This window comes from Suncus etruscus, chromosome 15, assembly GCF_024139225.1.
Source record: "Suncus etruscus isolate mSunEtr1 chromosome 15, mSunEtr1.pri.cur, whole genome shotgun sequence".
NCBI classification, from domain to species: domain Eukaryota; kingdom Metazoa; phylum Chordata; class Mammalia; order Eulipotyphla; family Soricidae; genus Suncus; species Suncus etruscus.
In genome coordinates, this window is record NC_064862.1 from 87,196,896 (window position 1) to 87,212,653 (window position 15,758).

The window sequence follows — 15,758 nt, forward strand, 5'->3', positions numbered from 1 at the left end:
CCAGAGAACTTTTGAGTGTAGTTCCCATGAAAGAAAATAACATGAAGAGGGACTGAATAGCGCAGCAGTAGGGCATTTGCCTTGCACGCAGTCGACCAGGACGGATTCTGGGTTCAATCCCCAGCATCCCATATGACTAAACCTGCCAGGAGCAATTTCTGAGCGCAGAGCCAGAAGTAACCCCTGAACGCAGCCAGGTGTGGCCCCAAAACCAAAACCAAGGGGCCGGGTGGTGGCGCTAGAGGTAAGGTGCCTGCCGTGCCTGCGCTAGCCTTGGATGGACCGCGGTTCGATCCCCCGGTGTCCCATATGGTCCCCCAAGCCGGGAGCGACTTCTGAGCGCATAGCCAGGAGTAACCCCTGAGCATCACCGGGTGTGGCCCAAAAACCAAAAACCAAACCAAACAAAACAAAACCAAACAAACAAAAAACATGAAGGGATTATGGAAAAGTCAAAGGCCCAAGCTGGGGACAGTGCTGCCCCCTCCAAAGATAGTTTCTGGACTGTCCAAAGATGGGGTTGGTGGTGGTCTAGGATGGACTGGTCAGTGAAGGGAGGAGTCACCGGCCTTCCCCCACACTTTGCACACCCCGCAGATCTGGGACATCGTGGAGAAAGCCGACATCGGCTGCACCCCAGGCAGTGGGAAAGACTATGCGGGGGTCTTTGGGGACGCGGGGCTCTCCTTCAAGACCAGCAAAGGCCTGCAGACCGCCCACCGGGCAGGTGAGGGGCTGGGGGGGCCCCTGCCTCTGTCATCTGTCTAGCTTATCCCTTCTGTCTCCTGCATCGGCTGCTTCCTGGCTCGGATTGGGAGTGGGGGGCCGCCTCTGAGCAGCACCCAGAGGCTCCCTCACTGCCCGACCCCTCTCCCTAGACCCCAAGTGCCCCGAAGTGGCGACTCGCAAGCGGCGCTCGGTGCAGCTCGTGGAGAAGAGGAGAGACAAAGGTGGGTGGGGAGTTGGGGAGGCCCCCACAGGCCCTGGAAGCCCCCCCGGGGTGCAGGGTCTGAGTCTCTCCCGTGGTGTGCCCACAGCCGGCCAGTACAAGAACAAGGATCTGCGGCGCTGCTGCGAAGACGGCATGCGGGACAACCCCATGAGGTTCGCCTGCGAGCGCCGCGCCACCTTCATCCTGCAAGACCGCGCATGCGTAGACGCCTTCCTTGACTGCTGCCGCTACATCATGCGCCTGCGCCAGGAGCAGGCGCGCACGAGGCCCCTGGGCCTGGCCCGGAGTGAGTCTGCGCGGTGCGGGCGTGGCCAGAATAGGGGCGGGGCCGGGTGTGGGCGTGGTCGTGTGTGGGCGGGGCGAGGAGACCCTGTCTGAAGGAGGGAGACTCAGTCTGATAGAAGAGGTTCTAAGGGAGAGAAGACTGATGAGGGAGGGATCTGAGGGAGGAGACCCTTTGGGAGTTAGTCTTAGGAAAGACGAGAGCAAATCTCTCACGCCCTTTTCTTGCTGGGTCTCGGGTCTCCTTTGGTCTGTCAAGGATACTCAAACATGTCTTTCATTGTGTCCCCGATGTTTGCTCACAGATAGTCTCCATCCAAACCCCTTATTCGCATCTCTCTGTCATCTCTCACCATCTCTCACTATTTCTCAGAATCCGTCACCTGATCAGGTTTGCCTTTAGGCCACATAACTGTCACAGACGCCATCCACTTGGCGTGTCATTTCAGGAACCACAGCACGATTGGCCCTAGTCTTGGTGACAGGAACCTTGATACTGTGGTTGAAGGGAAATCTGCATGTGGGGTTCAGGGATCTCAATACCATCAAAGGCTCCCAAAATCTTTTCCTTGGACAATCAGAGGTGGCAGGGCAGGGAGAGACCAGATGGTGGGATTCAAGTTACTTTGACCTTTCTATCAACAGACACAACTGAGGTCTTCTTGCCTATTGGGGGCCACACCTAGTGGTGCTCAGGGCTGTGTGTTCAGGGGATTCTATAATGCTGGGGGTTGATCTGCATGTCCAAGGGCCACTCTCTCTCTCTCTCTCTCTCTCCCGTAAATAAGATTGCAAACATATTTTTATGGAGGAAGGAGCAAACATGCCAGGATGTTCCCAAGAATCAGTACCTTAGGGCCAGAGCAATAGAACAATGGGGAGGGCAACTTGCCTTGCCTTCCCAACTGTCCTGGATTCCATCCCTGACATCCTGTAGGGTCCCCTAAGCTCACCAGGAGTGAAGCCTGAGTACAGTGCCAGGTGTCAGCCCTGAGCACTGCTGGGTGTGATCCAAAAAGCAATTTTATAAAAATAAATAAATAAAGACAAGGCAGCCTAGGGTTGGCATGATAATACAGTGAAGAGGGTGCTTGCTTTGCACTTGACTGACTTGGGTTTGATCCCTGGCATCCCATGTGATCCTAGGAGCCTGCTAGGAATGAGTCCTGAATACAGAGCCCTGAGCACACACACCCAAAATTATCAACTCCAGATCCCACCTATCGCTAAAACTGTTAGGAGCCTCCTCTGAGGTTTAGATAACTCCGGGATCAGGGAGAGGCGGACTCTGTTATGAGCTCCAGGGAATTTCTTTTTCCTACGTCAGCGGTCAGCAACCTGCGGCTCACGAGCCACATGTGGCTCTTTACACTTTTAATTTGGCTCTTCTGTGTGCCGGGCAGCCGCTCCAGGAGTCAGGACTCTGCTCCTAGCCTCTGTCAGTGCGCGCCCTGTGTGGCTCTCAAAATAAATTTCAATCGTGGTTTTGGCGAGATTTGGCTCAGTTGAAAAACAGGTTGCCAACCACTGTCCTAGGTGACCTTGATGAAGACATAATCCCGGAAGAGGACATCACCTCCCGAAGTCAGTTCCCCGAGAGTTGGCTGTGGGTCATTGATGACTTAAAACAATCCGAAAAAAGTGGGTAAGTCCCCTAGTCAGCCCACCTAGGGCCAGTTCCTCTCCACACACCAGATGAAACCACTTGGAGATGCCTTAGAATTCCCCCCCCCCCCCAGGCTGGATCAGTTCATTTGCGTCAAATTTGCATCAATTAAGGTTTTATGCACCTCCACTCCCCCAAATTAGATCATTTCTTTTGTATGGACCTCATTCCCCCCCCACCACTTTATTTTGCATGCACCTCAGTCTCCCAGATTGGACCATTTCTTCGGTAGGTACTCCCCCACCCCAGTATTCCCTCTTCAGGAATCACAATCCCACCTAGCAAAAACACAACTTGAACAACATCTGGTCGCCCCACCTCCCTCCCTCCCATCTGTCCCCTGGAACCTGCATTTGGTCCCCCCCACACTACATACCTTCTCCTAATGGCCCTCCCCCCCTCTCTTTCTCACTGCCTAGAACTATCACCAAGAACATGAATATATTTTTGAAAGATTCCATCACCACCTGGGAGATTCTGGGTGTGAGTCTGTCAAAAGAGAAAGGTGAGAGAAATGTGGCTGCGGTGTGTGACAAGAGCCCAGGGGTTTTCCTCCTCGCCCACCCCACCCCAGGACCTTTGCTCATTGATTCCAGCACATGGGACATTTCATGGTGGTGTAGACCTTGGCCACAGTGTTTGGAGAGGCAGCAGTGTGTTGACAGTAGATAAGAGAGTCCATTTCTCTTTATTTTGGGGGGATGCATGCTCACCAGTACTCAAGAATCACTCCTGAGTCTGGTGGGGCTCAAGGGGACCACAAGGGATAGTGCCAGTGCTCACACGCCTGTTCTTGGGATAGCTTGCCAGGGGTCGCTGTGGAGCTCATAGAGGGTTGTGCTCCCAGGAGGGCACCGCCACTGTCTTTTGGGGTGCTCCTTGTCCCCAGATAGGACTCTTCATTTTTGTGCCCTCTTTCCTCCTGCACAGCTAACTGTATATATGAATACAATTAGAAGGCCCATAGGGGTCCTTTACATCATATCCATGCACCCTACAATCTCTGTCTATAGCTGGTTCAAGGGCTTTGTTTAAAACAGCGGGGAGGTCAAGTTTGCCTTGCACTCGACCAAGCCGGGTTCTAATCCCGGCACCCCCTAAAGTCTCCTAAGCACCATCTAGAATGATTGGGCTTGCACCCCACAGGGATCTGCGTGGCCGACCCCTTTGAGGTGACCGTAATGCAAGACTTCTTCATCGATCTGCGTCTCCCCTACTCGGTGGTGCGCAATGAGCAGGTGGAAATCCGAGCCATCCTGTACAACTACCGGCCTGCAGACGATCTCAGGGTGGGTTTCAAGTGTGGCGGAAGCGCGGGTCTGCATGTACAGGCACACTGGAAAGGGGGGTGTCCTGGAGGGGCGTGGCCCTGGCTGGACCCTGTCTCTGCTTCCCCCCATTTCTGCAGGTCAAGGTGGAGCTTCTGTACAATCCCGCGTTCTGCAGTTTGGCCTCCTCCAAGAAGCGCCACTACACGACCCTGAAGGTGCCGGCGGCATCCTCGGTGGCTGTGCCTTTTGTCATTGTGCCCCTGAAGGTGGGCCTCCAGGAGGTGGAGGTCAAAGCCGCTGTCTTCAATTACTACATCGCTGACGGTGTCAAGAAGACCCTGAAGGTCGTGGTGAGTTCTCAGGGTCCCCTAGTTGGCGGTTCCCCCTCTGCAGCATGCCACGAACTGTACCCACTTTAGGGAATTTGAGGTGATCTTGGTGTTCAGAAAGAAGCAGGTGCTGGATTTAGGTGAGGCAAGGATGGTGCTAATGCTCTGGACATGAGATGCTAAGGGGTCCCCCAAATTTTATTATTATTATGGTTTTGGGACCATACTCAGAGACTTAAGTTCAGGGGATACTCCTGGCTCTGCATTCAGAAATCACTCTTGGTAGCTCAGGGCACCATATGGAATGCTGGAGTTTGAACCTGGGTCTACTGCATACAAGGCTAGCAACCTACCTGCTGTGCTATTGCTCCATCCTGAAATTTATCATTAAATATCTACTGTGTTAGAATGCAAGACTGAAGTGATGTTGCAGAGCATAGGATGTTTGCTTTGAATGTGGTGGACCCAGGCTCAATCCTTGAGCCCTGCCAGGAGATATCCATGAGCACAGAGCCAAGAGTAGTAAGTCCTGACCACCGCTGGCTATGGCTCTGGTGTTGGTGGTTCTTATTCTTAGTCACTGAGCCATATTCATTCATGCTCAGGGGCTTCTCCCAGCGTGCTGCTCGGGGATCGGTCACACCAGCAGTGTTTGGGGATCTTGCGGACCTGAAGCTTTCCACATGCAAAACGTGTGCCCCAACCCATTGAGCTTTCTTTCGGGCCCTTATATCTATATTTAAACTCCAGTAAGTCACGCACCACCCGTAGAACTAGTGTAGGGGTTTGGCTCCATTATGAGGAAGCTGAAGCTTGAGAGATGAAGTGAGGAACTCCCAGCCACAAGGCCATGTCCACAGCACAGCAGTGCCCCTATTAACAAGCCACCCATGTCTGTCTGTTCTTTCATCCACCATTTGTGCAGCCTGAAGGAATCAGAGTCAACAAAACTGTGGCAGTGCGCTCGCTGAATCCCGAAGTCCTGGGCAAAGGTGAGTCCAGGCCCCGACACCAGGGTGCGTGGGAGAGCCGGGGCAGGAGGAGAGAGGGGGTGACCCACGCGTGTCTCCCCTTCTGCCGGCAGAGGGCGTGCAGAGAGAGGAGGTCACGGCAGTAGACCTTAGTGATCAAGTCCCCGACACGGATTTAGAGACCCGCATCCTTCTCCAGGGTGAGGAGCACTTGGCCTTGGTCCAAGGGGGAGTCCCAAGGAGGGCATCCACCAACCTCCTCCCGATGAGTGGGTGAGGATGGGGCTGTGGTTGAATGTTTCTGCCTGGCCTCGCTGCAGGGAATCCCGTGGCCCAGATGACGGAAGATGCTATTGATGGGGACCGGCTGAATCATCTCATTGTCACCCCCTCGGGCTGCGGGGAGCAGAACATGATCAGCATGACGCCCACCGTCATAGCCGTGCACTATCTGGATAGCACCGATCAGTGGGCCAAGTACAGCTTGGAGAAACGGCAGAACGCCTTGGAACTCATCAAGAAGGGTGCGACTTCCCCTGTAGTCTCTTGCCTAAGTTCTAAGACCCTGACCCACAGAGACTCCTCCCTCTCGGAGCTCTACGTAAGCTCCTCCCTCACACAAACCCCGCCCCACCGAGACCACGCCCACACAGGCTCCTCCCTCTCACCTGCATGTAAGCCCCACCCTCACAAAGGCCCTGCCCCACTGAGGCCCCGCCCCACCGAGGCTCCTCCCTTTATCTGCATTAAGCCCCTACTCCTCAGAGACCACGCCCTGCTGAAGCCACGCCCCACTGAGGCTCCTCCTCTGAGTCCCTGTGGGAGCCCCGCCCTACCTGAGACCACGCCCCCACTGAGGCCCCACCCTTCTGAACCTTTTGTGCGAGCTCCTCCCTCCCGGAGGCCCTGCCCCATAGAGGCCACAGCCACTCTGACCTCCTTCCTCCCTTTCAGCACCTCCTCCCTGCATCACTCATCCAGCCCCTAACTTGAGCCCCTTCTTCCCTTGCAGTCTTCCAGTACTCCATCTCAGCAAATCCGTGTCCCCTCCTTCTGCCCTCCCAAGCATATCTGACTGCAGATCCCCATATACGGGACTCCCAGTCCAAGCCCAAGCCCAAGCCCCAATTCCTCCATCAACACTGCTTGCTTCCCTTTAGGCTATACCCAACAGCTGGCCTACAGACAGAAGAACTCCGCATACGCAGCCTTCCTCAATCGGCCCTCTAGCACCTGGTGAGCACTGGGGTTCAGCCTTAACACCCCCACTGGGAAGGTCCCTATTTGGGGTGGTGTAGATGCATCTTGCCCACATAGTCCAGTGTAACTAGACACCCCCTATTCGCAAAGTCAAGGTACTCAGGGGGAGTCAATGGGCAAGTGACCTAAAGTCAAGCTCCAGCCTAAACAGGAAAGCCATACTTGGATCTCCAGCCTAGCCATTGGGGCAGGTGAATCAGGGCTCACTGGCCATTCTGTTTGGTTGACCGAGATGACAATCTCTGGTGGTTGCTGGACCGATTGGCTTACACTCTGTGCTCACCCACAGGCTGACTGCCTATGTGGTCAAGGTCTTCTCTCTGGCCACCAACCTCATCGCCATCGACTCCCAGGTCCTCTGCGGGGCTGTCAAATGGCTGATCCTGGAGAAGCAGAAGCCAGATGGGATTTTCCAGGAGGATGGGCCTGTGATTCACCAAGAAATGATTGTAAGGGGCAGGAGGGACTCCGGAAGGGGTCTGGGCGGAACGATGCTGTCGCAGATTTCAGATGGGAAACCCCTGACTTAGAGTTGATCTTCCTAACCTCAAAGTCTTCCCTGTTTTCACACACATTCCAGACAGTAGAAGCCTTACTCTCCTGAGCCACAGGGCCCTTTTGACATGCTCCCCAAACCCCACTCTTGCCCATCTCTGTAATCTTTGAGTTCTGATCATTCTTCAGAATGGAGGTTCTATATGTCATCCTGCCTTTTGACTGAGTGGATCACACACACGCCTAATGTCCTATTCTCCTGAACCTTACTCTTCAGTTTATGATCATGTTAGGTTTTGATATGTTGGCTGGTTCCTGACTGGCCCAAGCGTCATAGGGCCAAGTGTGCAGAATCCGGCCACAGTATCAACATCATTTGAAGGATGGATGGATGGATGGAAGAAAGGAAGGATATGTGGATGGATGGATGGGTCAATGGATATAAGGATGGATGGGTGAATGGATAGAAAGAAGAAATGATGGATGGATGGGTGAACAAATGAATGGATGGATGGCTATGCAGGTGCGTGGATGTACGGGTGGGTGTGTGGGTGAATGGATGGGAGGATGTGTGGATGGATGGATGGGTGGGTGGGTGAGTGGGAGTATGAATGGATGATGTGTGGGTGGATGGGTGAATTAATGGAAGGGTGGATGGGTGGGTATGTGGATGGATGAGTGTATGGAAGAATGAATGTGTGGATGGATGGTGGATGGTTAGACATGTGGGTGTGTGGACAGACAAGCAGATGGAAAGATAAAGAAGTCTGGCCCTCTAAGGAGACACTAAGACACTCTCCTCTAAGGAGAGCCTAAAACTTACCCTAACCCTGCTGATTCTAGGGGACTTGATTTGCACATTGAATACCCCAGTGATGCTCTTCTTATTTCCTGCTTCATCTCCTAGGGTGGCTACCGGGGTGCTCAGGAGAAAGATATGTCCCTCACTGCCTTTGTTCTCATCGCTCTTCTGGAGGCCAAGGATATTTGCCAGGGACAAATCAATGTAAGTGTCCCCAACCAACTGGTGTCCCCCACCCTGAGCACATCTGCCTTAGAGAGAGGAGTCATTATAGTCTAGAAATTTCCACTCCCAATGAGAAGTTCCTAATAATGCTGAGTATTTGCTGAGGCAGTAGCCGAGTCTTCCCCTTTCAGAAGACCCCATAACTTGATCTCTTCTCATTTTTGTAACAACCTAAGAGATAGCTCCTTCATATATGTGTATCTAATGCCATTTTCATTCATCTAATGTGTTTTTTGGTGCCATATCTGGTGGTGTTCGAGGGCTAGTCTTAGTTTAGTGCTCAGGGATCACGTCCAGAAGTAGTGGGAAACTAAATGATGCTGCTCATCTAACCCAGTGTTTTTCAACCTTTTTGTGCAAAGGCACACTTTTTCATGAAAAAAAAAAAATAAAAATCACAAGGCACGTCACCATTAGAAAATGTTAAAAAGGGGCCAGCGAGGTGGTGCTAGAGGTAAAGTGTCTGCCTTGCAAGCGCTAGCCAAGGAAGAACGGCGGTTCGATCCCCCAGCGTCCCATAAGGTCCCCCCAAGCCAGGGGCAATTTCTGAGTGCTTAGCCAGGAGTAACCGCTGAGCATCAAACGGGTGTGGCCCAAAAAAAAAAACAAAAAAAAATGTTAAAAAATATTTTAACTTGGGGCCGGAGAGATAGCATGGAGGTAAGGTGTTTGCCTTTCATGCAGAAGGACGATAGTTCGAATTCCAGCATTCCATATGGTCCCCCGAGCCTACCAGGAGCGATTTCTGATTGTGGAGCCAGGAGTAACCCCTGAGCGCTGCCGGGTGTGACTCAAACCCCCCCCCCCCCAAAAAAAAAGGGCCCGGAGAGATAGCACAGCGGCGTTTGCCTTGCAACCAGCCGATCCAGGACCAAAGGTGGTTGGTTCGAATTCTGGTGTCCCATATGGTCCCCCGTGCCTGCCAGGAGCTATTTCTGAGCAGACAACCAGGAGTAACCCCTGAGCACTGCCGGGTGTGGCCCAAAAACCAAAAAAAAAAAAAAAAATTAACTCTGTGCCTATATTGACTATATATAAAGTAATTCTCTTGAATAGGAATCAAATAAACACAAAGAAATTATTTTAATGATTGGTCTATTTGTGAGCCAAAGCCACATGTTACGGAGGAAAATGGAATTTTTCCCACAGCACACTAGACAATATCTCACAGCACACTAGTGTGCCACAGCACAGTGGTTGAAAAACACTGATCTAATCATTTAGTTGTCTTCCTGGTACTGTTGACTGATTGACTAGGGATTTCCTAGAAGTGCTCAGGGACCTTAAAAGTCACTCAATTTGGGGCCGGGTGGTGGCGCTGGAGGTAAGGTGCCTGCCTTGCCTGCACTAGCCTAGGATGGACCGCGGTTCGATCCCCCGGCGTCCAATATGGTCCCCCAAGAAGCCAGGAGCAACTTCTGAGCGCATAGCCAGGAGTAACCCCTGAGCGTCACAGGGTGTGGCCCAAAAACCAAAAAAAAAAAAAAAAAAAGTCACTCAATTTGAAGATTGGAACTCAATTTTCAGAACTTACTGTGGGAAGAGATAGTTTAACAGGTTAAGTCACTGCATATGGTTCCCTGATCACCATGAAGAGTGCCCAACCTGCCTCCCCCCCAAAAAAAAAATGTCTTAACTTTAAAAAATTATTTTGTAAGACATATATTAAATGCAATCATCATCATCATCATCATCATCATCATCATCATCATCATCATTATTATTATTATTATTTGTTTTTTGGGTCACAACCGGCCGTGCTCAGGAGTTAGTTATGGCTCTACACTCAGAAATTGTTCCTGGCAGGCTCGGGGGACCATATGGGATGCTGGGATTTGAACCCCAAATGCAATCATTATTAAGAATTGAAATTCTTGGGGCCGGGAAGGTGGCGCTAGAGGTAAGGTGTCTGCCTTGCAAGCGCTAGCGTAGGACGGACCTCGGTTCGATCCCCCGGCATCCCATATGGTCCCCCCAAGCCAGGAGTGACTTCTGAGCACATAGCCAGGAGTAGCCCCTGAGCATCAAACGGGTGTGGCCCAAAAACCAAAAAAAAAAAAAGAATTGAAATTCTTTATTTTTATTTTTATTTTTATTTTATTTATTTATTTTTTTTTTTGGTTTTTGGGCCACACCTGGCAGCACTCAGGGGTTACTCCTGGCTCTAAGCTCAGAAATTGCTCCTGGCAGACCAGGGGACCATATGGTTTCCAGGATTCGAACCACTGGCCTTCTGCATGCAAGGCAAATGCCCTTCCTCCATGCTGTCTCTTTGATAGGGCATTTGCCTTGCATGCCACTGATCGGAATGGACTGGGTTTGATACCTGGCATAACACAGAGTCCCTCGAGCCTGCCAGGAGCGATATCTGAGTGCAGAGCCAGGAGTAACTCCTGAGCACCGCTGAGTGTAGCCCAAAAACAAACAAACAAAAAATAATTGAAATTCTGGGTTGCATTAATAGTACACTGGGGAAGGCACTTGTCTTACATGTAGCTGACCTAGGTTCACTCTCTGGCAGCCCATAGGATCTCTCGAACACTGCCAGGAATGATTCCTGAATGCAAAAAAACAGGAGTAAGCCTTGAGCATCCCCAATAGTGACCCCAAAACAAAGAAACAAAATAGAATTTAAATTCTTTGGGGATTTTTGAGCCACACCCAACTGTGTAACCTTACTCCTGGCTCTCTGTTCAACCATCACTCCTGGTACATTTGAGGGGAGGATCATATGTGACCCCAGGAAACAAACCTGGTTTATCTGTATGCAAGGCAAATGCCTTCTCTGCTGCCCTATTGCACCAGTTTGAGATGCTGATGTTTGGAAATTCCCAAGGATGTCAGAGTATGCACTAAGCCAACTCAAGAATGCCAAGGGGGCCATTATTGGTCACCTCATTTCAAGGCAGCTACATTGCTAGTATGCCTAGTGTAACTTCGTAGTCTAGGAATCTCATTTTTTTTTCTCTCTCCTAGAGCTTGGAACAGAGCATAAATAAGGCCAGCAATTTTCTGGAAGCCAACTATGTGAAGCTGAAGAGGCCCTACACCATTGCCATCGCAGGATATGCCTTGGCCCTCATGGGCAAACTGAAGGAACCACAGCTCTCTACATTTTTGGATGCGGCCACAGGTTAGGGGAGCTTGTCAGTGTCAAGGATCTGGGGAGTGGGGAAATGTGGATATCACTATGGCAACCTGGTATGGATGTTTGGTGTGCAAGGTTCTCTTTGGTAAGCTACACTAGGAGGTCCATGAAGGGCCAGAGAAATAGTATAGTGGGTAGAGCGCTTGCCTTGCACATAGCTGGCTGGCTAACTTCAATCCTTCACACCCCTAACATTCTCTGAGCCTGCCAAGATTCCTCCCTGAGTGCGAACCAAGAGTAAGCCCTGAGCACCCCTAGATGTGCCCCCCCCCCAAAACCAATCTATATCTAAAAGCTCAAAGGTGAGAGTGAGTTTGTCAAATTTGCTGATAATTCCTTGAGCTTCTGGTTCAAGATTAAAATGGAGGAGTGAGGGTCAGTGCGGGGAGGAAGAATGAGGCCAGAGTGGGCAGTTGGAAAACCTTAGGGGTTTTCTTTCTTCCTGCTGCCTCCCATGCTGGCCAGAACATTGAGCATTAGCTTGGGGGTTCTCTCTGCAGAGAAGAACAGGTGGGAGGAACCTGGCCAGAAGCTCTACAACGTGGAAGCCACATCCTATGCCCTCCTGGCCTTGCTGGAGATTAAAGACTTCGATTACATTCCCCCTGTGGTGCGCTGGCTCAACGAACAGAGATACTACGGGGGCGGCTATGGTTCTACCCAGGTAAGTGGCCTCAGATTTCCAGGGTGACCTGTGTCCCCTCGTGCTGGGACTGTCCATGTGGTGATTGGATTAGAATCCAGGCCAAGGGGCGCGGTGGTGCTAGAGGTAAGGTGTCTGCCTTGCCAGCACTAGCCTAGGATGGACCGTGGTTCGATCCCCCAGCGTCCCATGGTCCCCCAAGCCAGAAGCGACTTCTGAGCACATAGCCAGGAGTAACCCCTGAGCGTTACCGGGTGTGGCCCAAAAACCAAAAAAAAAAAAGAATCCAGGCCAAACCACTGTATGCAAAGCCAAGCCAGTGTTCAGACAACCCTAGGAGCTGACACCCCAGCTCCATCCACCCCTGTCTTTGATTTATTGATTGATAGGGGGAAGCCGTGTCTGACTGTGCTCAGGGATGACTCATGGTGGACTGAGTCACGATTGAACCTGGCTCAGCGACATGCAAGGCAAGAGCCCTGCTCACTGCTGTACTATCTTTCCAGCCTCTGGGCAACCCTGTCTTTTATTTTTGACTTTGCTGTTTATTTAAAGACAATCTGTTTTGAATTTTGTTTGGGTTGAGGGGAGGCCACACACAGTGGTACTTAGGCTCTGAGCTCAAGGGTTATATTGCCAGGGGAGCTCAGGAGATTCTATAAAGGGGGCTGGGATGGAACCTGGGTCTGTTGTGTGCAAGACCTGCAACCCCCCCCCATTATATTATCTCACCAGCCTCCAACTGTTTTGGGGTTTTCTGCAGCACTGACCTCAGCATTCATAATGGGTTTCATGTACACCCTGTTCCAATCCTACCCCTTCCCTGCACCCTCCACTGTCTCAGAGTCCCTCCATCCACCCCATTGCTTTACTAAGCTCAGATTCGTGGACCAGACCTCATGGACTAGTTGGGTTTTTTTTTTTTTTTTTTTTTGGTTTTTGGGTCACACCCGGCAGTGCTCAGGAGTTACTCCTGGCTGTCTGCTCAGAAATAGCTCCTGGCAGGCACGGGGGACCATATGGGACACCGGGATTCGAACCAACCACCTTTGGTCCTGGATTGGCTGCTTGCAAGGCAAACGCCACTGTGCTATCTCTCCGGGACCGACTAGTTGGGTTTTATGTTGTTGTTTTTGTTTGTTTGTTTCTGGGCCACACCTGGCAGCACTCAGGGGTGACTCCTGGTTCTGTGCTCAGGAATCACTCCTGGCAGACTCAGGATGCCAGGGATCAAACCTGGGTTGGCCACACCCAAAGCAAATGCTCTTCCCACAGTGCTATAACTCCAGCCCAAAGTTCGTATTGTTTTGATTTAGGGCCACACCTGGCAGTGTTCAGGGGCTGACTCCTGGTTCTGTGCTCAGGGATGATGCCTGGCAGGGCTTGGGGGGCTCCTATGGGGTGCTGGAGGTGGAACACAGCTTGGCTGCATGCAAGACAAGTGTCCTCCCTGCTGTCCTATCACTCTGGCCCTGGGTTTTATCCTCATTTCCCCTAATGGCATCTAGGGTCCAAGCTCAGTGTCCCTGCTCTGAGCTCACTCCCCCTCTAGCCTCCTTTCTTCACCTCTCAGCTAACTTCTCTCTCGCTTTCTCTCTCTATCTCCATTTCTCTTTCTCCTGGGATCCAGGCTACCTTCATGGTGTACCAAGCTTTAGCCAGGTACCAACAGGACGTGTCTGATCACAAAGACCTGGACTTGGATGTGTCTATCAAACTACCAAGCCGCAGCTCCCCGATTAACCATCGCATCTTGTGGGAGTCCGCCAGCCTCCTGCGCTCTGAGGAGGTAGAGACGAACAGATGGATGGGTGGATGGATGGATGCTTGGCCCTTCTTGCTCTCACCCTCTGCCAGGGTGTTCCAAAGGAGGCTGCAGGGAGGCTAGTGCCCCCTGCAGCCTGCATGAGAGCCAGGCTCACAACACCCTCTTCTCTCTCTGCCCACCCTCTGCAGACAAAGAAAAACGAGGATTTCACAGTCGTGGCCAAGGGGAAAGGTGAAGGGACCTTGTCGGTAAGGAGCTGGGGCTAGCAGGGATGCTCTGTTCTGGGTTCTAAGGTATTCTAAGCCAGTCAAATATGTTTCTCTTTCCCTCCTTCCTTTCTTCCCTCTTTGCCTCCATTTTTCCCTCCTTTCCCCTCCTTTCCTCCATCTTTCATTCCTTCCCTCCTTCCCTCCCTCCCACTTTCCTTCATTCTTTTCTTCCTTTTATCCTTTCTCTCTTCATCTTTCTTTTGCTCTTTCTCCCTCTCTTCTTTTTTCTTTTTTTTTTAATTGATTGATTGGTTTGGGGCCACACCCAGCATCACTCAGTGGTTACTCCTGGCTCTGCATTCAGAAATTGCCCCTGGAAGGCTGGGGGACCATATGGGAATCGATTTGTGTTCCTCCCAGGTCGGTTGCACGCAAGGCAAATGCCCTATCGCTGTGCTATTACTCTGGCCCCTCTTTCTTATTTTTTCATAAAATATTAAGACACCCTGATAGGGGCCGGTGTGGTGGCGCTAGAGGTAAGGTGTCTGCCTTGCCAGCGCTAGCCTAGGATGGACTGCGGTTCGATCCCCCGGTGTCCCATATGGTCCCCCAAGCCAGGAGTGACTTCTGAATGCATAGCCAGGAGTAACCCTTGAGCATCACCGGGTGTGGCCCAAAAACCATAAAAAAAAAAGACACCCTGATATACACAGTTATTCATAGTTGACTTCCAGACATACAATGTTCTCACCACCAATATCTCCAGCCTCTATCCATGTGAAGCACCTTGTAAAGTTTATTGTTATAGTCTGGATTTTGTGCATCGGGTAAATGCATTTCTTCTTCTTCTTCAAGTCTTACATGGAGAGATATTCCAGCCAGGAAGGAGTTGATCCCAGTTCCATCTCCCGGCATCCCAGAGGGTCCCCTGAGCCCACCAGGAGTAATTCCTGAGCACAGAGCCAGGAGTCAGCCCTGAGCACTACCGGATGTGGCCCCCAAAACCAAATTAAAAAATAAAATCAATAGGTTCATTCAACAAAAACAAAGGCAAGTGACTCTGTTCCTCTTCCACCTGTCCCTTCTCTAGGTGGTGACCATGTACCACGCGAAGATCAAACACAAGGTCATTTGCAAAAATTTCAATCTCAGGGTCAGCATCCGACCAGCCCCACCAGAAGGTAAGAGTTACAAACCCACCTGAAGCTGGAGTGATAAGATAGTGGTGAAGGTGCCTGCCTGCCTTACATTTAGCCAACCTGTGTTCAATCCCCGTCCTCCCGTAGCATCCCCCAAGTCCCACTAGGAGTAATTCCTGAGTACAGAGCCAGGAGTAACTCCTGAGTGCCACCAGGTGTGACCCCACCCCCAAAAAAGAAAGACCAACCTGTGTCTCCTCCCAAACACTGTCCCTATTCTGTTATCTGCCCCCCTCAAATGGAGGCCCTGAAAAATCTCCTCTTGTGTTTCTAGTCAAGAAGCCTCAGGATGCCTTGAAAACCATGTTCCTTGACATTTGCACCAAGTAAGTCATTGTCGCTGAGTCAAGAGGGATCCCTGAGCACAAAGCCCAGAGTAAGCCCTGAGCACAAAGCCAGGAGTCATTCCTAAGCATGGAACCACAGTCATCCCTGAGCACCACCCGGGGAGACCCAAACTCATGCATTTGAGCTGCAGAGTTTGAAGTTTCCAGGCCTCATCAAGCTCCCTCACCTCCATCGCCTTTACAGAGGGCAT

At 51.4% G+C, this 15,758-nt stretch overlaps 1 protein-coding gene across 1 annotated transcript in view; it reads left to right on the plus strand.

The window, feature by feature from the left end:
- Positions 1–15,758, plus strand: part of C3 (complement C3) — a 33,372-nt gene that overhangs the window by 14,167 nt on the left and 3,447 nt on the right. The window contains exons 15-33 of the mRNA XM_049789484.1: positions 598–727; positions 879–950; positions 1,038–1,238; positions 2,771–2,879; positions 3,320–3,405; positions 4,047–4,189; positions 4,309–4,521; positions 5,426–5,492; positions 5,585–5,671; positions 5,792–5,995; positions 6,632–6,707; positions 7,021–7,180; positions 8,134–8,232; positions 11,230–11,386; positions 11,902–12,065; positions 13,675–13,833; positions 14,001–14,060; positions 15,112–15,202; positions 15,495–15,546. Of these exons, the coding sequence (XP_049645441.1) occupies positions 598–727; positions 879–950; positions 1,038–1,238; positions 2,771–2,879; positions 3,320–3,405; positions 4,047–4,189; positions 4,309–4,521; positions 5,426–5,492; positions 5,585–5,671; positions 5,792–5,995; positions 6,632–6,707; positions 7,021–7,180; positions 8,134–8,232; positions 11,230–11,386; positions 11,902–12,065; positions 13,675–13,833; positions 14,001–14,060; positions 15,112–15,202; positions 15,495–15,546 (2,330 nt within the window). The remainder of the gene's footprint in view (positions 1–597; positions 728–878; positions 951–1,037; positions 1,239–2,770; positions 2,880–3,319; positions 3,406–4,046; positions 4,190–4,308; positions 4,522–5,425; positions 5,493–5,584; positions 5,672–5,791; positions 5,996–6,631; positions 6,708–7,020; positions 7,181–8,133; positions 8,233–11,229; positions 11,387–11,901; positions 12,066–13,674; positions 13,834–14,000; positions 14,061–15,111; positions 15,203–15,494; positions 15,547–15,758) is intronic.